The sequence below is a fragment of the Micromesistius poutassou genome (assembly GCF_964030765.1).
Source record: "Micromesistius poutassou genome assembly, chromosome: 11".
Lineage (NCBI taxonomy): Eukaryota > Metazoa > Chordata > Actinopteri > Gadiformes > Gadidae > Micromesistius > Micromesistius poutassou.
Window position 1 is genome coordinate 11,978,740 of NC_140281.1, and position 22,500 is coordinate 12,001,239.

Consider the following 22,500-nt stretch of genomic DNA (forward strand, 5'->3'; position numbering starts at 1 on the left):
ACTAAAGTGGTGTGGTAGAAGGTTCTCTGGTGCAGTGGAGTGCGGTAGACAGGAACGGGCATAAGAGTAGTGGCCGTCCCCTCCAACAGTTCCCTGGTGGTGTGGTGGTGCTGATGGTGCTGGTAATGACTTCATTTCTCTATCCTATCAGAGGTGATTCGAAGCTGTCACCACCATGCACCACATGCCTCCCTCGACATCACCTGTGACACACACTGTGCGTGTGTGTGTGTGTGTGTGTGTGTGTGTGTAAGTATGTGTTTATGTGTGTGTGTGTGTGTGTGTGTGTGTGTGTGTGTATGTGGTGTGTGTGTGTGTGTGTGTGTGTGAGATGTGAGCTATTCAAACTGTAAAGCGCATCACATGGTCACCGTGCTGGAATATGTACAGTATGTGCAGCCCTGTTATCAGCAGAGCCTTGGACCAAACTTTCCCACACATAAAAAAAACATATTTACAATGCACGGCTATTCTCCATGTGACACTGCATCGCTTGTGTGCCAATCCAATCCACTCCCTGCAGTTGTCCTGATTCTTTTCTCCCTTTCGCTGCTCTAAAGGATCGCCAACTTGTGACTGACCTTCTCCCACCTCTGTCCACCCCCACCCCCCTCCCCCCCCGCCAGCTGTGGCAACAGGCCACCACTCTCATCACACAACCGGTGCTCTGTTTCCAGTGCTGTACATTATTGGGTTCACCTCAGTAAAAATAAAACCCTGGTGTCCGTTTGTGTCTGAGTGTTAACCCGGCCAACGCCTGCATGCTGTTTACAATTATTATTATTGCCCCCTCCCGCCTTCCATCTTTAGAGCCTAGCTGCACCCTTAAGACTCGCCTGCCGCTACACATTTCACGATACTTCACGGCCTCTTGTCCTGTGGTTGACTAGAACCTCCCCCTTCTGGAGAATGAGTCGATGTCATTGGGTTGTCACAGCAAACTCCTGTGGTGACAGAGATTGGAGCTCGGTAGATTTACGGGGCTGGGCTTTTTAATGACCGGCTCCAGTAACAGCAGGTATATAATTTGAGCAGACGACTGCGCTCCAAGTCATACGCTAATGCCTCCGCTGGGGCCCCCCGTGTCTCTCAAAGTCTCGCCAATGTTTGGTTTGAAGACCGGAACGCTAAGGGTTGGGACTGAACGACGTTTGTTTGGTCTGTACTTTCGATGTGCGTCTCTGCATTTTCTTACCCAGTCCCCCTCTGCACTTCTGTCTTGTCCTTTTCGTGTCACTTCCCATTTAAATGCGTTTGCCCACGCCTTTTCCTTCCTCTTATCCTCATCATGTCTTTTCACTTCTTCTTCCCCATCCCCTCTATTACTATTCACTTCCCTCCCCTGCCTCTTGTTTCAAGCTCTTCTATCCTCGCTTCTGTTCTCCCGCTCTTCTCTCCGCTGGCTCCATGCTCGGCACTGAGAACATCAATCCTTTATGGCCCTGCTCTGTTCTATCAGCCTCAGTCTTATAATTCACCTCAGCGCCTCTGCACTTCTGCAACACCCCCCACCGCCACCACCCACACCGCCTGCCCCCCCACCCCCACTCCTTCACCTGCCAACGCTGAGCATAGCCCAGCATCTAAAAAATTGATGCAGAGATGCATCACATGGAGAGCGAGCGAGAGAGAGCAGAGAGAGAGAGAGAGAGAGAGAGAGAGAGAGAGAGAGAGAGAGAGAGAGAGAGAGAGAGAGAGAGAGAGAGAGAGAGAGAGAGAGCTGCAGGAGGGCAGAAGGAAGAGCCGAGACTTGGGCTGCTGTTTTGCTGCATGTGCTTCCCATGGTTTTGGCCACATTTAGTGCATTATATGTGCATAATGCATATGTTGCACGCATGTTTTGAACCTGTGTGTTGGTCTGTCTGAGTATGTATGTGTGTGATTTTTTATATTTCTGAGTCCCTATTTTCTCCCTTGCCTTAGCGAGATGCCACACCGCCCCTGGGAGAGAAATAGACTCCCTCTCTCTCTCTGCCGCCTTCTCTCTCCCCACCGTGACTCGCTGTAGCACCTCAGAAAGGCTGTTTATTGCATTTTTTAACCTGGCACATCACCAGCCGCCTCGGATTGCTCCTGTAAAACACGAAGCGGCAGGGGGGAAGAGGATGCAGATGGCGGCGGGAGACAAGAGGCCCCTGGGCCCCTTGATTTCAGCACACTTACGAGGATGGAAGAATCCTCTCGCCTCTTCCGTGGACCGGGCTCTCTGTGGGGCCCTCGCCCCGTGTCTAAATGATGACCGCCGCGTGTGCCTGAAGAGCTCGGGCGGTTCTGTGCCATTGGGTCCGAAACACACCCGACTCTGGTAGCACACGGAGCGGGCCCCGTCACCACCCCCGGCCCCCCCGCCCCGTGTCATCTGGAAGACATTAGGAGAATCTCTTGGCAGGGGCCCCCGGCTGTGGAGCCGCTTCCTCGTTGCCAACACGGTTAACGGTAGCGCTGATCCGTTCCTCCCTGCCACACCTGGCAGGGACTCTCTCTCTCTCTCTCTCTCTCCACGGTTTGGGGAGCACTCAGCACCGGGTGGAGGAGGGCTAACGCCCACTCCGCCATGTTGATGATTAGAGGACATGCAAAACCGTACGAGAGGAGGAACAGGGGAGACTGGGGCCGTTTTGGAAGGTAACCAAGGGCCCTTGCTTGGCCTAGTTTGAAGAGGTTGAGGTATTGCTTGCAATATGTCTCCCCCTTGGCCCGCAGGAGCTCATTTTAAATCTAGTCCCCCCCCCCCCACACTTCCTTGGGGTCCCAATGATCATTTGTTATGTTGTGTTGCCACTGCTGTTGCTGTTGTCCCCCTCAGACACTACAGTTCCAGTTGAATTCAAGACCCCCGCCCTCGCAGAGTCTTATCTGTCCTGTGTGATTTTGGTCTGTGGTGGGGTCTGCCCTCTTTTCCTGTCAACACACTGATTTACCCGCTGTCACACACACACACACACACACACACATGGAAACACACACACACACACACACACACACACACACACACAGAGTAAGACGCCTACCGCAGTGCTAATAGTGAAAATGGTCTGCCAATCCAGCAGGGAAATTAAGTGTGTGGTGTATGTGTGTGTGTGTGTGTGTGTGTGTGTGAGGGGGGGTGGCGGGTGAATCTAATTCTCAACGACCTTCGCTTCACCGCTTCAACTGTATTAGCCTGCCTTCTTTCTCCAGGCGGCGAGAGAAAGCAATCGGCTAGTGTCAAACGAGAACATTAGCCCCTCCCCGCCCAAGCCGAAGGGAAGGCGGCAAACTATTCTCCTAACAATATAACTGTTATATCGCCCTGCGGCTTTTCCCGTGGAAATAATCGCTCCCACCTCTGTAAACGGTGGCGGGACGTGTTTCCACCAACGACGAGGAATAAATAAGGCAATACAATCAGAGGTAATGGAACAACGCCATGACAGGCCGCAAAGGCCTACGACACCAGCACGCCGCGTCACTTTAATCGGGTCATTTATAAGCCGCCGTGCGAGGGGCGGGGGAAGGGGTGAACCGCCACGGGAAGAACAAGAGCACTTGTTCAGTGTTCACACCCCCGATCGCTTTTTGCAAATTCTCCAAAACCCCATGTTAGGAAAACATGTCACCGATAACACGTCAAAACATCTCTGCGCTGGGCAAACTGGGGCCGCGGAGGCCTAAACAACAGACCCGGGGACCGTGCTCGGGGACCCTCTTGCGAGACTTAAGGAGAGAAAAGGGCCCTGTTGTACACCCGTCAGAAAAAAGAAAAACCCCTGGTCTGGGAATTCATGTGTTAGCGAAATGGCTAACAAACTGTCACTTGAGGCCCAGGCATAACATCATTAACGTTTGTCAAGGGCCTGGGGGGGCTGGGGGGGGGGAGGTGAGGCGAGTTGATCTCTGACTGGCTTTTTCCAGTTCTCCTGGGGACATAACTCACTAAAATAAAATGTTCTCCCTCTCTCTCTCGTTCACTCTCTCTCGCGCTCTCTCTCTCTCTCTCTGTAGCGTGCATGTTTCCTCGCTCTCCCCATATGCATGTGACATTCATTAGCCCGTGTATGAAGAACAGGTTCTCTCTCGCTCTGTCGAACAAGAAGCACCCTCCAACCCGAGAGCGCCACACCTCACCTTTTCCCCGATAGACGAGGGAGATGGAAAGAACATGAAAGCAAATCTAACACAATGCCACTTCTGAAATCTGTGGGGATTAGGGCATCCTTTAATGGCCATGCTGAGGAGCTGATTGAATATGGTCTGGGGTCAGTATGCTTGAGATGGTATTTGACTAAAAGCATTTCAACTTTTTGCTGTGGAAGAGCGATAATGGAGGGAGGGAAGTCATGGACTCAATGGCACACCGACACGACACTGCCATATGGATGGAGGGTTGGGTGCGTAGATAGTTGGAGGAATGGTTGGGTGGCTAGGTGGTTAGATGAACGGATAAAAGGGTGGATGGCTGGATAGATGGAGGGACGGGGTGTATAGCTATTCAACACGCGAGTGCACAGCTGCACACGTTCAGAGAACCTCTTTTGGGTGTCACCACCACATCAGCCCGCTAAGTCGCTGGCATATTTTTAGATGCCACTGCTGGTTGTGATTTTGTGGGTGCGGCGGCCATACATTTGTGAAGGCACATTTGCTCTCCAAAGCGGCAATTATCATTAGCACTGATGGATTTACCGGGCTCCCATCTATTAGCTCTCCTAATTACACTGTCGAGAGATCGGCTGTCGCCAACAATCCAAGTAATGAATTCGCCTATTTAGACACGATTATTGCCCACTCCACAACACACACCCAATAGTCCCTGTTTTTGGCATTATGATATATAAGCGAGTGAACATTTCATTCTTTTTGCTTTCGGCTTGAGGCGGTTCAGGGCACCATCGGGGATACAGAGGTGGTCATCGGAGGGGAACAAAACAGCACGGGGAAATTAAAAAGAGAGACAGCCCAGGCCCCCACTGTTTCCCAGCCTATCTCACATGCGGTGGGGTCTATTGCTCTTTGTAGCCCTCCGGGGGCCCCAGGTATGTTCAGCTGATGTGCTGGCTCTTCCCGTAGGTCTGTGGAGTGTGGCATAACAACAGATATGTTCATATCTCACGCGTCCCCTGTAGGCGCGCTCCGGTTATTTCCATTAGTCCATTTATGTCCACGTCGTATAAAGGGAGCGTGATAACTAGGTCACAAGAAACGTGATTATGGAACGGTTGACTTGTTAGTCATCCATGTTGGGCATGTTTTAATGCAAATTATCCTCCAGCCTGGAGCTAGTCTTTTAACAAAAGGGCTACAGTTGAGCTGGAAATTCATAGACAACAAACAATCTTGGGTGAGACAAAAAAAAATCTACATTTAATTAAATTATATTATATTTTACCTTTCACATTTTGAAGAAATTGAAAATGTCCCAATCTGATGGGAACGGTTTCAGCACAATCAAAACAAGAGGCGTTCAACAACAAATCACCTGTTTATCTTGTCGGTAGAGCACAAAGTTGAAATAGAGACCTACGACGTGCAAATTTTGGCTTTAGAGCAGGCCACTTTGCCACAGCCTCATTATCATGAATAAAACAAGAATCACTATCCACAATTAATTCGAAAACTGCCCATGGCAAAATGGAAACACATATTTGGTGCTTTCCCCCCCCACCCCACTAAGTGAGCTTTAGGAAACGAGACAGTTTAGCATATACCAAAGCTCTGTGACCGTTAGTCGGCGATGCACAGAGATGTGAATATGCACATTATATATGTATGATTCTTTGCAGAACCAGGGGCTGCAAGGTTTATTTCTAGAGAGAGCTCAGTGGAAGTGACTCTGGTACCTTAAAATAACCGGTCATCATCACAAGTCATTTGTACTGAAGCTTAACCTCACGGAATCTTTTCCTAGCAGTTTTTTTCCAGTCGTCGAAATGACGACACTTATTACCTGCAAATGACTTAACCAGGGGAGGGGAAGAGAGACTGTGAAGTCCAATAGGGGAAAATAACTGAGAGAAACCAGAAGCCATTAAAGTAAAGTACCCAAGATGAAAGTTAATTTGTGCTGGGGAAAAAAAGGAATAAAGAAAACAAATAGAAACAATGTAAAAAAAACACTGAAAAGTAACACAAGCCTATTTGTGGTGCCACCCCAGAAGGGGACTCTCCCCCGTTGACATTTAAACGGATCTCTGATGACGGAGGTGCGCAACTACACAGATGGAGCGCTGACGAGAGATTGGTTGTAAAAAACAACAGTGCAGTGCCAAGGGGCGGTGACGGCTTTGGGGTGGGTGGGAGGATGGGTACAACATAGCGTGCTAGGGAAAGCACTGTAGCATCTTGAGCTAAACCAGCATCGCCCCCCCCCCCCCTCCACCCTCTCTTATTAGCCTTGCTAGCCTCCTCTTGTCTCTTCCCATCGCCCCTGGGGCACCCCTAGGATGAGCACAAACGAGACACACACACGCACGCAAACGCACACTTATAGCATACTTGTCTGAGCCCACCTTATAATGAGGATCCCGAGATGCCCGGCATCCCCTCGGCCAATCAGGAGCAACGAGCGGTCCCAGGGGTCGGGGTCATCCTGTGGTTACACCGCGGTCGCTCGCTAGTTATGAAGACGAACGGCGCACATATGTGGGCATTATTGGACATCCGTTGGTCGGAATCAATGGGCTAACTGCTCGAATGAATAGACCGGTGTTTAAGATGACAGATAATGTCTGCCGCCCCTCCTCTTTCCCAGGATACGGAGGGGGTATGATACGGCGGGGGGGGGGGGGGGGGGGGGGGGGCGGAGGGGGGGGGGGTGCCTGGAGATTACAGAAAACAACGTGGAGCCCCGCTGACCCGCTGCCCTCCTTTTTTTAACGAGGAAATACACGGAAATGACAGGACTGACCTCGGCGTGACACGAGGAGACATCGAGTACAGGAGTAAAAACAAAAAAAAAACGGCGACCGCAACGGACATAAGCGACGGATGATGGCAGATCAACAAAGATCAACAATGGTGCACGCCAAGCCCCCTCCCGAAGAACCACCGAAGACCAAAAGAGACAGGCATTCCCCAACCACGTGCCTAATCATCCATCTGTTTATTCCCGCGACATGCGACCCCCGGTCAGGATGACTGGCCGCGGCATATTGGAAGTAAGGAGCCGGGGTCATCCAGAGGTAAAGCCAGTGGGGGCTGTTGAACACAGCTCTCTCTTCAGACACAACGGAGAGGAAGAGAGAGGGAGAGTGGTGGTGGGTGTGGTAGTAGAGGACACAGACTTCGGTCAAGCTGGGGACTTCTGCCAAAGAGCGAGAGAGCAAGACACACAGAGAGAGAGAGAGAGAGAGAGAGAGAGAGAGAGAGAGAGAGAGAGAGAGAGAGAGGATTTGAGCCAGTATGAAGCGCTGAGGGACTGGGCCGAGGGATAAAGGGGAATGAGAGAATAGAAACGAGAAGAAGGGCAGAAGTGAACTGACAGTGATGAGGACACGGAGGGGTGCCGGGGCGGGAAGGGACTGCCTCGCGGACCAGAGGGGTCAAAATTGTCCTCTGCGTCTCTCCGTCTTTGTATTTCTCTCCATTTTTTTCTTCCTCATTACGCTTCTTCTCATTCCTCCCACTGCCGTTGCCATCTGAGAGTCGTTTATGTTGCTATGCGCAGGCCATAATAACTGCAGTAGGACTTATTCAATTAAAAAGTCTCATCCGTCTCTGTCTGCCTTGACAACCCCCCCCACAGTCCCTCTCCCCTGTTCCCAGAGGCCTGTGAAGGCGGCAGGGGGGTTCAGAGAGCAGTCTGGGCCTGGTGTGACGTGACCCGGTCAACTGGCTGGAGGTTCAGCTCCACTGGCTCTGTTTGTTCACAGGCATTTGGGGACGGCCACCACACAGACTCTGCGTTTTGCCTTAGGAAATTCCATTCCATTCCATTTGAATGTGCCTTAAATCACGTCAAGCGCCGAATAATAGTTTGTTTTGATTATCGAGGGGAAAGGGAAGAGGACGGGGTAAAGAACAGGAAGTTTCGACAACGGTACGCACGCACCGCATGTTTGCTGCTGTGTCTGGATGATTGGTTGATTGCTGGATTAAAGCGATTTCCTTCCTAGAATCCTAGAATATCTCCATTTAGAAACCTCCTCCTAAGACGCCTTTCTTTGCTTTCTATTTAAAGGTGTCCGATGATATGGCTCTGTGAAAGCCAAGATGACCAGGAGCCAGGTGCCAGGAGGTGCATTTGGTCTGTAATCTGGGCATTGGGTCAATCAATGTGCTGACGGTGGGCCGGACTCCTGCCAAGATTTAGAGGGCAAGTAGTGACCCTGCCTTTTACTGGACATTGCAATGTACCACTTGGCAACGGGGAGGCCGTCTGTCCGACGATATGAGCTGCCACTTCAATGGCATGCTGAATCCTATGGGGACACGGAGAATGGGATAGGTGTTGGGGGGTGGGGGGGGTGGGGGTTTATCACTTATCCTGTTTTCAGGGGGGGTACGTGATGGAGGTTGGCATAGAGACCAGAGCCATAGATCAGACTACATGTTGGGGGACCCTCCGAGGCCCCACTGCTTGGAAACAATAGCGAAAGGTCGTTGGGAGTTGTCCACTTAAACTCCCCGGCACTCTGTTTTCTTTCTCAAAACCCACCCTCTAACAAAATGAAATGAACGGGACGCGGTGCGAGGGACCGAGGCGGCGGCAGCGGCGGCATGAGAACATAAAGAAAGCAGGACTAACCAACGAGCCAATTTCACGAGGAGAGATCAAGCGGGGAGAAACAAAGCGAGGGTCTGTGAAGTGAGTGGCTCTAACTTAATCTGCAGAGCAGCCGGGGACCGCCCCATCAATCACTGTCTGCTTGCCGCGCCGGCCCGCCCCGTCCGTGGAGAGAGGCGAAGCGCCGGCGAGCGAGCCAAAGGCCCACGGAGGACAAACAGTGAGAAGGCAGGGGCTAACGAAGCTTTTCTTCCCACCTAGAGAGACACTTAGGAACCACAAACAAACCTCTCTTTAGACAAAGTCCCTGCAGGGTGGGGCGTGAATCTTTCAATGAAGAGCCCTTATTGCTGCCGAATCCCAGCCTAACCCCCCCCCCCCCCCCCCCCCCCCCCCCCCCCCCCGGACCCCCATGTGGAGCCCTAGGCGTTGGGGGGCTTTAGGACAACAAACTGGCAGCGTAGAGGACCAGGGCCATATCAATCAAACTCATGAGGTCCATTCAGGACTATAGCCCATGGTATAAAACATGGCTGACAAGCTTGGACACGCTGCATTTAAGACCCCCCCCCCCGGAGAGGGACAATGGGCCCTTATCAATTATAAATATTAAAAAAGACCCCTCTTTCTTCTCGCCGTTCTGCTCCGTGTTGGGTCGTGGTGAAGTGAGACACTTGGGAGGCCGTTTCAGAACTAATCCATCCCTGACTGCATCTCGCTGGCTGGGCCGCCACCCACAGCTTCCTATAAAACGTGTTCCTCATTCATGTGCTGTAAATTAAGACACTCTTTACTGTTGTCACACATCCTTCGCATTTATAGCTGGGGTGGAGGGGAGGGGGGGACGGGACCAAAGGCATGAAAGAAAACCTGCAGCTCATTATGTAATATGAGGCTGACAAAGAAGAAAGAGGGAAAAAAAAGAGAGCGATTGAAACCGATGGTTCTCACTGCCAACTGTCCTTTGGAACAGCAACACGTAATTGAATTACAGCTCCGACTTTTGGTGCTTTTTCATCTGCGCTGGAGGAAAAGTGAAGTATGAATTTTCTTACAGTCAATAGATGTTTCCAGATAGAGAGCCGAGATCACCCAATGTTGTCCTCTAATCACGAGCCTCTGCATACTGCTCCCCTCTCGCCTACCATCTGCTTCGGATAGAAAAATATAGTCTGTGACAGACGTCTCTAAACTGTGTGGGCTGTGACTCTATTTCACCAAAAAACTTCCAGAGTGGGAATATTGAATTGGTTTTGGGGCTGCGCGTTGGCTCAGGGAAAGCGAGACACACTGCTCACTGTCTGCCAGCAGCAGATTAGTGACACAGAATCCCCAGCATGAGTGGCTAACATCAACATTAAGATGAAAACGAAACATCCAAAGCAATCCAAAATGTGAGCCGTGTACGATGGCGGTTTGTGCTGCGGGAGGAGGGCTCAAATATCCTTTCATTCCCTACGACTCCATTTCTTTATCTTGCCTTCCCATCATGGTTCCCCTTCCTCCTTCTCTTTCTTCTTTCCACCCTCCTCCTCCTCCTCCAACTCCTCTACAGCGACGTGGAGCTGCCTCCTGCTGTGAGCTACCGAGAGGACGGTGATGTGTGTGTTTGTGTGTGTGTGTGTGTCTGTGTGCGTGCGTGCATGCGTGCATGCGTGCGTGCGTGTGTGTGTGTGTGTGTGTGTGGCATGTGCGCACGGTGTTGCGCATGAATCAAAGCGACGACGGAGCGACGGGGAGTACGGCAGATGCCGCCTCGGACGGAAAGCTTTTCAATCAGCCTGCCCTTCTGCACACCGGCCAAGGTGAAGGCTTCACCAGGAGAAAAAAAACTAAAATGAAAAGGAATGAAAGCCCGACCTCCCCTGTAGATACACACACTCACACACACTCACACACACACACACACACACACACACACACACACACACACACACACACACACACACACACACGACACACACACACAACACACTCCTATAACCTGCTCATTAGCTGTAGAGAACCATTGATGTCGGGGCAAAAGTGTGCGAGGGCACAGGTGAGAGCGAGTGAGATAGACAGAGAGAGGGTGTGAAGGTCAACAGGTTTTTTCGATACATCTCTGGCTCCCGTCGGGGCCGTGTTGTATTTTTACCCCTGTGGCTCATTACCACGCCGAGCATTACGATAAGTGACCATCGAGCCTCTGGAGACGTGTAATACCGCCAGCCCCTGTGTCTACTCCTCTGGGCCCTCGCTATTTACAGTGTGTTGAATGGGTCACCTGTCCTAGTGAATCAGGGGGGAAGCTGCGCGCGGAGGCCCCCCCGACTGACACAGATTCCAGCGACAACAGAGCCCTCGTCATCGCTTTAGTCTGAGCATGATCGGTGGGCAGCGTCTGTCAGTCATTGTGACGAAGTACAAACGGGTAAACTCAGTCGATTGTTCCCGGGGATGCAGCCGGCAAGTGGGCTTTTGCGATTGTATTTTCTCAGAGGTGTAGTGTTTCAGGGTGATTCGAAGTATAATTTGATTTTACATTGTTATGCACCGTGGGAGATTGCTGCTAAAAATAACAGTTGCATCATTTCAGGAGCCATTGTCACACCCTGTGTTTAAAAAGCAACCGTCTCTCTCCCCGTGGACTCTTAATCTTGCAGCGGCTGCGTTTTTCAGCATGCCTTTGATCCTGTCCCGGCGTGCATGTCTTCCTCTGACACGCTCTTTGAAAAGAAGTGCACATGGACATTGTGGAACAGTGTTTGCTGTCTCCAACGAGCCATGTTGGGTTAAAGCCTCTTCCTTTCACCCCTACACCCAGAAAGGTCACGGTCCATTTCCTCATCTTACGAGAATTCTCAGTAAGATTCATGGAGACTGAGAAATATATCGCCTGTTGCATTCCTGCCGTATTTATGGTTACTCCATGACAATAGCTGTCGCAGGACTATTCTCCCTATGACTCCCTGTTGTCCTGCAGAAGGGCATTGGGATAGCATTGAAGCAGTGAAATAGAGAGTGTTTTTGAGCTTATATCAGAGGGGGACGTTGTGGCACGTCGCTGCCCAGCTGTGCAGCCCTCCGCTGGCGGCCCCTCTTCCCTTTGCCCCGCGGTGGATCAGTGGCTTGTTATTCAAGGCAACTAAGGGGGATATATTAGTGGGAATCAGTGAAAGTGACCAAGCAGTAGCCGCTGTGGAACTTTTATCCCTTAACCCCCTTCTGTGTTTTTTTTTTAAGAAATTTATTTCAACCCTTCTCACTTCCCAGCAACAGGTGGCTCTCATTGTAAAGCACGACGACCATCTGACTCTAAGGTCTTAGCGGGATCCCACACTACAAAAGAGCTGTGTGTTGAAGAGAGAGTGCTGGGAGTGGAGACCCCAGGCAGGGCTATTCTCAGGCCCGGGCCCCTCTCTATCTCTCTCTCCCCAAACCCGGTCAGTCCTCTGTGGCGTCCCAGGCTGGGCAGGAATGCATGGCGGGCAGGATGTCTATTGTCCAGAGGCACGGAGGAGAATGTTTGCCTTTCCAGCAGGTCAGGCTGCTCTTCTGGGGAGCTGCCCAGCAGGAGATGGTGGGTGGGTGGGTAGTGATGGTGGTGGAGGTAGTGGTGGGACTGGGACTGGGAGGAAGGGTGCCATTTGACGATTAAATGGTGTAAAGTTTTAGGAGAACCGAGCAGCGGACCAAAACGTTGCGCTGCGCCTTTCTCCACAATGGGCCGCTTGAGAAGGCATTCCGCAAATATCTACATCCCCCCCCCCCCCCCCCCCCCCCCCCTCCCTGCTCCTCCTCCTCCTCCTCCTCCCCCATCGTCAAGCACCACCCAGCCCAACTGTCCTCCCGACGCCCACCCTCGCCTACTCAGGATTGCACGGACCATCACACTGGAATTCTATGTTCTTGGGGTCCGACAAATGGCCTGACGTGCAGGCCTGGGAAGAAGTGTGGGGGGGGGGCGGCACCCTGCATGGTGCAATGCAGTTCACCTTCTTTCTTCCTCTTCCCAATTTTTTTTTCCTCCTTCTCTTTTGTTTCTTTGAAAGAGAGAGAGAGAGAAAAAAAAGAGGCTCTTAAAAGAACAAAGACACAGCCTTGGACGGTCGGCTCCGAGAAGCTCCGGTGTGCGAAGGAAGTTACTATTATTTTATGTTCTCTGCAGTCAGCAAGTCCTGAGCCATCAATGATTCATGGTGTTGTCAGGAATACATCATATCAGTGGAGAGTCAGCAGCAGGGTAGGCACATGGAGAAAACTGCCTGCAGCAAACTGTATAGACAGTGGATTCTGTGGCCCCATTATACTTCCACCGAGGTGGTTTCCAGGATTAAAAAACGAGCTTCATCAGATGTCTCGAAACAAGTTCTCCCAAAAACGAGATTGATTAGCCTAAATGCCGACTTGAGAGATGAAAAAATTTAGTCAAACAGGTCTGTTGAGTCCTCCTGTTAGATCCAATTTATACATATATATTTTTTACTTTGCATTTAGATGGCATTGCTGCCACAGCTAGTCCCGTCTGGCAGCCCTTATCAGACTGGGGGGAGATCGAGCAAACAGAGAGAGGAAAGTAAAAGTAGCGAAAACACACACATCCAACCCCACACACACACACACACACTCACCCACACACACACCCACACAGAAAGTTTATTTGCTTTGTTTAGTTTTTTTCCACTTTGGTTTAGCTGCTTATGCCAGGGATTTTCAAAAACTAAAATTGACTTCAAATATTTGCCTTCACGCAGTCTGCGCTTGTGTCTCAAACTTCATTAGCTGTGCAGAAAGAGGCAGCAGAAGAGGTTGTAAGGCAGAGTGCGCCCTCCCTGCCCCCTCCTCCCCCATCTCCTCCTCCCTACATCTCCACCTCCTCCTCCTCCTCCTGCTGCTCCACTGCCACCGCTCAAACAAACAAAAAAACTCCATGAATGTCTACAGCCGAGCGTGAAAAGGTAAACACGTTCCGCATTCAGGAACCGCAAGGACTCACTTAGCTGCCCTTATCTGTGCTGCTGATGTGGAGCGTTTCCACCCCCCCCCACCCAGCCAGCCAGCCCTTCCTCAGGATACAGCCCCTTGCACCTTCCCCAAACAAACCTGTCGGGTCGCCCGGGCCGCACACGAGCAACCGACCGGGCCTCCGCTGGACCCTGGCCAGTGCCAGGTCCATCCATGTTTTTCCCTTTTTCTTTTTAGGAGTGCTGCTTTGAGTGCTTCTTGTTTGGTTTGCTGATAGCAGCCATGTTGGGGCACATGTGGAGCATGTGCGTTCCATTTGCCCGCTAATTAGATTGCAAGGCGGTGCACTGAAGCATGCACTGAAGTCCCCCCCCCCACTCAAACCCACCCCCCCCACCCCCCCTTCTTCCTCCTACCCTACATTTTGCCCACTCTGCCAGTTCATCAGATAAGGAAGCCATTCTGATGCTCTTGGGTTTCCATTATGTAAGGGATGTTTTGGTGGGTGGATCAGAAACTGGTAATCTGCCGATGGATCCCCCCCGACTCTCCCACCCGGCTACTGTCTGAAATAAACACATCAAGGGAAAATATCCGGTTTCCCTCTGCCGGAACTAACCCACTGACTCTATAAAAACGCCTCTCACTCTCGCTGGCTTTTAAAAGGCTCCTACCTCATACATACATCGCCACTCGCCTGATTCATGGCAGCCTTTTTTCTTTGTAAAAGAGGGAGGAAAAACGGCTTCTGTTCCACGGTGCCAGTCTGCGCCAGAACCCTGGAACCCCAAACCGTACCCGCACATGGTCGTGTGCGAAAAAAAAAAGGGGCGCGGACCGAGCGCAGGGAAACCCACTCCATTAAAACATTAAAAATGAATCTGTACTTCAAGAGTCAGACGAGTGGCGGGGGTTTGAAGGGAATAAAAAAACGTTTGCCTTGAGGCGGCCCTCGTTTTCCAGCTCACCGTGGCCATTATGAATGGCACTCAACAAGGCCTCATAGGTGTCCGTCCACATTACTTATTGGTGTTTTCCTGTGGTGGACGGTGCGGTTTAGAACCCCCCGGTGACCAGGCACGCTGGCACTGGCACCGGCCCAAGCATAATAACCAACCACGTTTGCTTAAGGGTAGAGGAGACGGAGAGAGAGGGCGGCTGGACGAGAGACATAGAGAAGCATAGAGGTTGGGAGGTTGAGCGAGGGGCGAGAGAGAGGGAGGGAGACTGTGGGGTAGGGGGGAGTTTGGCTGGGAGAAAGTGACAGGCTTACACAAACAGAAACACTCATACATCGTGAATATATCCAACGGGAACGGCCGACAGCGTGCCAGACCCCATTTGTCAAATCAGTTTGCTACTAAAGAGGAAAAAGGTGGAACTAATTTGTTGGCCTGCTGATGGGAAAAGAGTAGGGCTAACCGTAAATTTAATTAGATGATTTGATCATTTTCAACACACAAAAGTTGTGTTTCTGCCTACGGCAAATTGGATTAACAGAAAGGTTAGGTTACGCTCCCCATTTCACTTTTTTTTCCTCAAAATTCTCTCACTCTTTGTTTCTCTCTCTCTCTCTCTCTCTCTCTCTCTCTCTCTCTCTCTCTCTCTCTCTCTCTCTCTCTCGATCCCTCCCTCTGTGTGTCTCTTTCTGATCCTGGACAGCTTAATAGTTCCCCTGATGCTGAAACAGGATCTGGGGAAAGTGTCCAGTAGGATCCACCCTCCAAACAGGCCGCAGCATTCATCTCAGACAGGTTTATTGAAAACTTCAGGATTAATACAAAGACCCTGAAAACGTATACAGAGACATATGCCTGCGTGGGTGCGCGTGTGAGTGTGGGTGCATGTGTGTGTGTGTGTGTGTGTGTGTGTGTGTGTGTGTGTGTGTGTGTGTGTACGTGTGTGTGTGTGTGTGTGTGTGTGTGGGGGGGGTTACAGTAACAGGAGCCAAACACTGTACTCTTCCCGGCCCTGCAGCGTAAACAAACAGCTGAGATAGAGCAGGTCTGAGATACAGGCACAAAGACACACACACACACACACACACACACACACACACACAGGCAATCAGAGCAAGGCAGTCTGCCCAGGCATGGCTCACCTCGGGGCACCACACTGACACAGGCTCATCACATTACTGTCTGGCTTTGGTTTCACCGGCTTAACCTATCTATCTGACAACAACAGACTCAACGCTTTGCTATTGTTGGGTGCGGTTGCTCACGGCTTACAAGAGCAACGTGACTGACTCAATTGACTGGCGTGGAGGTGAAATGTTTCACCATAGGTTTCGGCCCCAAAGAGGAGCCCCCCCACAATTGAGGACACACAGGAGCTAAAATAAATAGTCTCCATGGTGGTTTCATTCTACACAACAACAAACGCAAAGACAATCCAAACCCCATTGGTCCGGGTAAAGACATTCCTTTTGCCGTATGTAGTGCGAGAGCAGATGACATCGCAACGATAATTTCACCGCCACTAGATGGCGCACTTTCATGTTCCATACTAAGCATTGTGGCAATGCGACGAGGAGGGGGTTGTCAACTCACTTGCACTCCCGGTCCTCCAGATCAAAATGTGGATTGAAGTTGATTAGGATCCGCTGGTGAGGCCCAGGCGCCGTTATCACCCACACACATCTATGTGAGGGAGAGTATGACGCCGGGTAGCCAGGCGAGGTGAGGTAGTTTGCCTTTGTGATTCTGATGTTGTCTCCACATTTATCTGCAGTATAGACAGTGAAAAACGTCCTTTAGGGAAACAATGGTTGCAACATAAACCGAGGCTACTCCATCTCCACATGAGCATGTACACGCACAAGGTAAAATTATTGCGCGACGCAAATTCCCGACCAATAAATTTATAAACATGGACGCATACATAAATAAATAAATATGTAGCCTGTGTTTCTTAATTAGGAATCGAATTTGAGATATAGGCTAAAGCGTAGGCATACTATTGGACAGGATTAAGAGTTGAATTTGAGCGTTTATAGGCTAATTGAAATTGGTAGAGTTGAAATTTAACCCCCCAAAAAATATCATGATCAAAATCGCCTATTCAGAATATCTCGTGTTTTCATAAATCTTTATTTATATCAAGAATTCAATCACCAAACGAATTTTGAACTGACCTATTTCAATTCGCTTTTTTTTTTTGTCTAGGCCTACTTGTTTACCTATATTTTTTCATATCGGCCTGCAGTTTATTTCGCCACACACAGCTTAAGCTACCCTAAAGTTATTGAACAGTCAGGGTTCATAGTAGGCCTATGAACACGTCGTTCTCACTCCGACAGTTGTTAAATGAGGACTCAACTTTTCTACCGCAGTAGCAATATACTTCGTTATTCCATCTTAACGAAACCGTATGGCATAGAAAACCAACACATTATAACGGAATGCGGATTAAATAAATCCTTATTAAACCGACATTTTTTTAGAATAGCCTATCGAAACTATTTCGCTAAAGAGGTTAAAGGTGCAGATTAATTTAAGTGGTCGAAATACGAAGAACAGCTTCTACAAAGTAATCGATAAGACGTTGGGCGGGAAAACAATTGTTTTTAATGAGCAGACTGCGGAGACTTGGGAGCGCGTGAATGCTTTTATACGCTGGACCAATGGGCCAGCAGGAGTTAGTTTGGTGGGGACATGGCGTTACAGGTGGCTGGAGCCTTGGATATATGCCTATACCTGAAACTTCGTTGGGTGCTGCTTCCCTCGTACAATAAACGGTTTTGTTTAAGAATGGGTCACCTGTCCCACGTTATATTTATATTAATTTGTGCGCCTGGTTTAGGTTAAAGATTAAAAAAAAAAAATCTGCTTCGCGTGCTTGAGAAAAATAATATTTGCAATCAATTAGGTGATCAATGAGTTAGGCCTTTTTGATATGGAACAGGCTACAGTACTTTATTTAGGCCTATTATTATTTTACATTACTTTATTCCATTTTTTTTTTTAACGCACAAAAGGAAACGAAACTATTGTTAAATATAGGCCAACAAAAACTTGAATCATGCACAATCATGCATAACGTGAAATTTCGGAACATTTTGAAATGTGATGAAAACACATGCAAACACAATTGTGTAGGCTAATATCCCTAAACATTACATCACCTACAACCAGAGTCATAGGCCTACTGTGACATGATTGAAATAACAAATGTGTCTTACCGTTTTTGAATGCCCTGACAGCCAAGACGAATCCCAATAGAAGGATAAAGTCTAATCCACAATACATCCTTGTTGAGTCACAAAAAAATATATAAAAAATACGGGAAAAAACATGCAACAACAACAACAAAAAAAGCGTGAATGAAACTCCTCAGAGGTGTCGGGCAGTGTTCTTCAGTCTCGGTATAGTCAGCGTCATGAGGCGAAAATCACCGCACGCAAAAGAAAAGAGAAGTGTCTTGAACCAGGGTGGAAACTGCTGTGAGTGACTCTCAGGTCGCTGCTCGCATCCTGTCATCAGCTACTGCTTCCCCTCGCTGCCCACCCCCGTGTCTCTGACCGATGATTTTAGTGTTGCCATATCCTCCCTGGAGAAGAAGACCCCAACTCGAGAAAATAAAGACACCAAACAACCCCAATCCGTCCGTCGCCAACTCCAAAAAGGCAGTCGATGGTCCAAGACGAGTTAATCCGTGGATCTGCCGGGTGGAGAGAGAAAGACAGACATTGACAAGTGAGCGACGGTGTGGTGGGTGCTGCCTATATAGCGTTCAGGCTCAGAGACGCGCACTGTGCGTCTCATATGCTTCACACGAGGCGCAAGTTCGGAGCATTAACATCTGGAGGGATGGCATTGCCCTAACAAGGCTTTAAAGGCAGGGATTTTACCCCCCACCCCTCCCCTCCCCCCTCCCTCCCGAATCGCAACCACTTTGTTTCTATAGGCCCACCGTTGGTGGATGGGCTGTCTGGCTCCTTGTAGCTGGAGTCTTGGCAGGGATCGCTGATTGGCCGACCTATGCGGGGAGCCCTCTCGTGTCTTTATAAACGCAGCGGCCTGACCGGGGTGCACACCGCCGAAGACCCTCCGAGCCTCCATCACTCTCTCCCCCTCTATGCCTTTATCATCATACACCCACACGAACATGTAGGTCGACTGTGAGCCCTAACCGAGCAAGTAAAGTCAACAGTTTTAGAGCAAGACTTGTTTTATTTTGTTTTAACCGCTGTTTTATACTTATATTGTTACTTATATTTCCCTGTTTCGCATATCTGCGCTATAGTCCACCATCCAGGGAAACGGTGTGCCTACTCGTTTGCATTGAGCACTTATTTGATGTAACAGGGGAGCTCCAACACACATTTTCTTCCATAAACAATGGACTAAATATAGGACTGCCTTTCACCAATCATCTGCCGGCCAGATCGGTCGATTGTTTAAAGCTTCAAAAAGAAAACGGCCGATCATAAAAATGTCAGCCTGGAAATTAGGTGAAATCAATAAAGCCCCCATGATAGCGGTGGTCTTTCTCCTGACTGCCCGTATATTGATGCCGCAGAAGACTGCGATCCTGCCGTTCAAACGCGCTTCAATGTGTGACCTGTGTTATTTCAGTAAAAATCCCAACCTCCTAATATATCAAAATCTAACGAAACAATTGAACACTCGGTTCACCCAGTACGCATTCTTAACATAAAATAAGTAATGCTTACCGAAATATAACCCAAACCACCACAGTGGGTTGCACAAAAAAAACATAACCTAGATTCTAAACATTGTGTCACTTTTTTTTATTCTTACCGATACGCACGGGTCAAGAAACTGCGATCACCTGCGTGTTGAGGACTCCCAGACCTTTTGGATTGTACTGTTCTGCAACCCTCAGCTCTCTCTCGCTCTCTCTCTCTCTCTCTCTCTCCCCTGCGTGGAGGGAGAGCGCGTTCCTATATCCGTGTTCTGTGGGTCCAACCACAAGCGGTCCCCCGGAGCGACTGATAGCTGCACACAGGTATGTCCTTCTCTGTGTATGAATCGTATTCACCTCGGTGCTACAAACTGCACCATCCGGTCCCGAGTCCCAACAAAAGGCGCACTGCCGATGCCACCGAGAAACTCGCTCCTCTCTCCGCGTTACAGCTCCGCGGCTCTATCTCTCCACTCACTCTCTCTTGTTCTTTTAATCAACGTGGTATCCGCCGATATCTCCGCTTATCAACACTTGGGGAATGGATCGCGAGGAGAAGAACAGTCACTTCCAAAGGTTGACCGGGCAGAAAAATAAATACACAATAGACTAGAGATAGTCACCAACTAGAAGTCCTCGTCAAAAAAGGGAAACAGCCCGGAGACCGCAGCCCACTAGTCCTCGTCAATGTGTGTTGTATGTGTAAGTTTATCCCCTCTGTATGCTCGGCGCGTCACCGCTCTGTGCTGCTACTGCTGCTGATGGAAATGCGGGCTGAGAGGCTCCGGCAGCGCTGACTCGATCAGCCACACGCCCCTTCCGAAAGGGGTTGCCTCTCTCTGCTGTCGAGATGCAGATTCTGTGCTGCTCCCCTTCATTCTCTCAGACGAGGAAGCTATAGCCTTTAATGAACCGTTAAAACGGTTATACAAATCAATACGGTTAGGAATCAGGATACAGAAGGGAAAATCATCATGGGACCCCCGTTTCATAGCGCACCCCCCAGTATTGAAATGAATGTGATATTCCTCATTAATTTGTATATATCTGTGGGCAGTTTATAAACTTCGTTTGGTTTTATGAACCTTGCATCTACTAATATATATATACACGGAGTTCATACTTAATTCCATTAGTTTTTTTTTAAGTTTTTTTTTTTAAACTTTATTGGTTTAAGCTTAACCCACTTGAAACAACTCCAAATTATTTTTTTTACACACGAGGGTATTACCAGAATAATTATCTACAGAAAAGTCTTTAAGAGCATTCATTTAAATCTGTTTCAACTTTTGATAGAATTATACATCAAACGGCCGCCTTGCTTCTTCTGAGAACGACGGCATGTCTTGGAGACCCTCAGTCGAGACTACAGACCAGAGAGAGCTCAGTTAATGGGACTCGGAGGGTTAACCTGCCGGAGACGTTAATGGCTTTCCTGACTCCGATGACCGCATATCAATATGTAACGCAAGCTAATATTTCTTTCTGCTTGCTTGCCTGTGACCGCGATAACATTTTATCAGAAGGACCTATTGCTGTTCATGCTGTGTCCTGTAGGGGGCGCGTGGGCCAATAAGTAACCCCGGGATGGACCCTGTATCGACTCCAGGCTCCACCGTCCAGATGTCTCTGGCATAAACCTTTGTTTTACAGGCATAGCCAGACAGTCTGTCTGTCAGTGTGTCAATCACCTGCCAGAATGTTCTCAAACTGTAATTCATAGAGGAATGACATTATCATAACTTTTCCACATTATCATAGCGGGAAACCCTGCTATGAATAAGGGCGCCTGTTGCAGTGCATTATGGGAAACCTCTAGGACGACTGGTCAGGCAGTGGTACAGCGCGATGCAGTGTTTCGTTCTTGGAGAGTGGAGGAAAAGCAGGAGGCAAAACACAAAGCAGGAATGAGGAAAATAAAAGAAGAACAAGAAACAAAGAAGATGGAGTGGCTTTTATTACCATTCCGTTTCAAGTCATTCTCTGTCTTGCTGATAAGGTGCACGCAGGCTATCCGGCGTTGCAGTGGGACTAGGCATCTCTATCAAAGGCAACCCTGACTAGCCTTGCATGTCTGCCGGATAACACAGGAACAATGGCTGGGAGCCATTTCACAAGGGCGCAGACCTGCCGTCCACCGTATCTTAATGAGAGGTGGGGATTGTGCAGGAACAAAGAGAGAGCCATTTAAAGGATTTGCTCCCTTTTCGCGTATCCGCGATAATCTTTAATATAATACAGGTCGAATAATTGCGCCTTTAAGTGAACGTTCTAACGAGCCCCGCGAGCGACGGGCTAGCGCTTTTGATTAGCCTCTTCCCGCCTCGTCCACCGCTCAGGTGAACATTATCAAAGGGAGAGCTGGAGGAGCGCTCCAGAATTAGGAGCGATGTTGTACTGATTTGGAGGACAACCATCCTGGAGTGGGGAGGGAAGGGGGCCCCGGGGGGGGGGGGGGGGGGGGGTCTTCCATCCCAATACCTTTATCTTTGTGGGTTTCTTTTCAAGCACAGCTGCACAATAAAGGGCCCAGGCCTGATATTTTTTCCCCAAATGACTAGGTGGCGAATGCCAGTCCTCCAATGACGTATAAGGCTGTGTGTGTGTGTGTGTGTGTGTGTGTGTGTGTGTGTGGGGCACACTCAGACCAAACCAGACGGCCTGTCATACGGACCATTAGACCCAGAGGATTTATGCGACGAAAGGCCGCAACAAGACGTGGATGCGAACAACAAAAAAACCTGAACAGAACCCTCTTTGATATATAGGACACCATGTCCATCTTGGTCAGCTTTCCTGTGTAACAACACAATATTTTGACAGTCACTGAGCGAGCCTCAGAACGCCATTTTTCCGTCTGAAATTTGATAGCTGCTTACCCGGGCAAAATACCCTCCAACCAGAGGGAACGTTTAGATGCATCTCGCAGAGTCGCAGCGTTGCAAAGTGGCTGCAAGACCACGTTGTGATATAGCTTGTTGCACAGCTGTGGTCCGTGTCTCAGAGTCCGGTATGGATCTAGTGATGGACCAAGTGGATGCTACTGGATCCGACCAGCCGAGGAGGCCCTGTGCCCCTGAATCAGAGTCACAGCGACGGAGCTCGGGTTTCACAGTGTAAAGAGGCTGCTGCAGCCATTCACACCTTTGGCGGCTGTTGACAATAATTGGACCAAAGAATTTTCATAGACACACACACAC

The 22,500-nt window shown here is 49.5% G+C and overlaps 2 protein-coding genes across 2 annotated transcripts in view; both read right to left on the reverse strand.

Moving 5' to 3' along the window:
* The window catches only part of nrp1a (neuropilin 1a), a 63,869-nt gene extending 43,845 nt beyond the window's left edge, over positions 1–20,024 (reverse strand). The window contains 3 exon segments of the mRNA XM_084475071.1: positions 16,204–16,378; positions 17,835–18,313; positions 19,417–20,024. Of these exon segments, the coding sequence (XP_084331197.1) occupies positions 16,204–16,378; positions 17,835–17,901 (242 nt within the window). The 5' untranslated portion in view covers positions 17,902–18,313; positions 19,417–20,024.
* Positions 18,136–22,500, reverse strand: part of LOC311355416 (partitioning defective 3 homolog) — a gene marked incomplete at its 3' end in the record, with an annotated part of 445,195 nt that continues 440,830 nt past the window's right edge. Inside the window, exons 27-28 of the mRNA XM_084475186.1 lie at positions 18,566–18,780; positions 18,136–18,202 (exon numbers count right to left, since the gene is read on the reverse strand). Of these exons, the coding sequence (XP_084331312.1) occupies positions 18,136–18,202; positions 18,566–18,780 (282 nt within the window). The remainder of the gene's footprint in view (positions 18,203–18,565; positions 18,781–22,500) is intronic.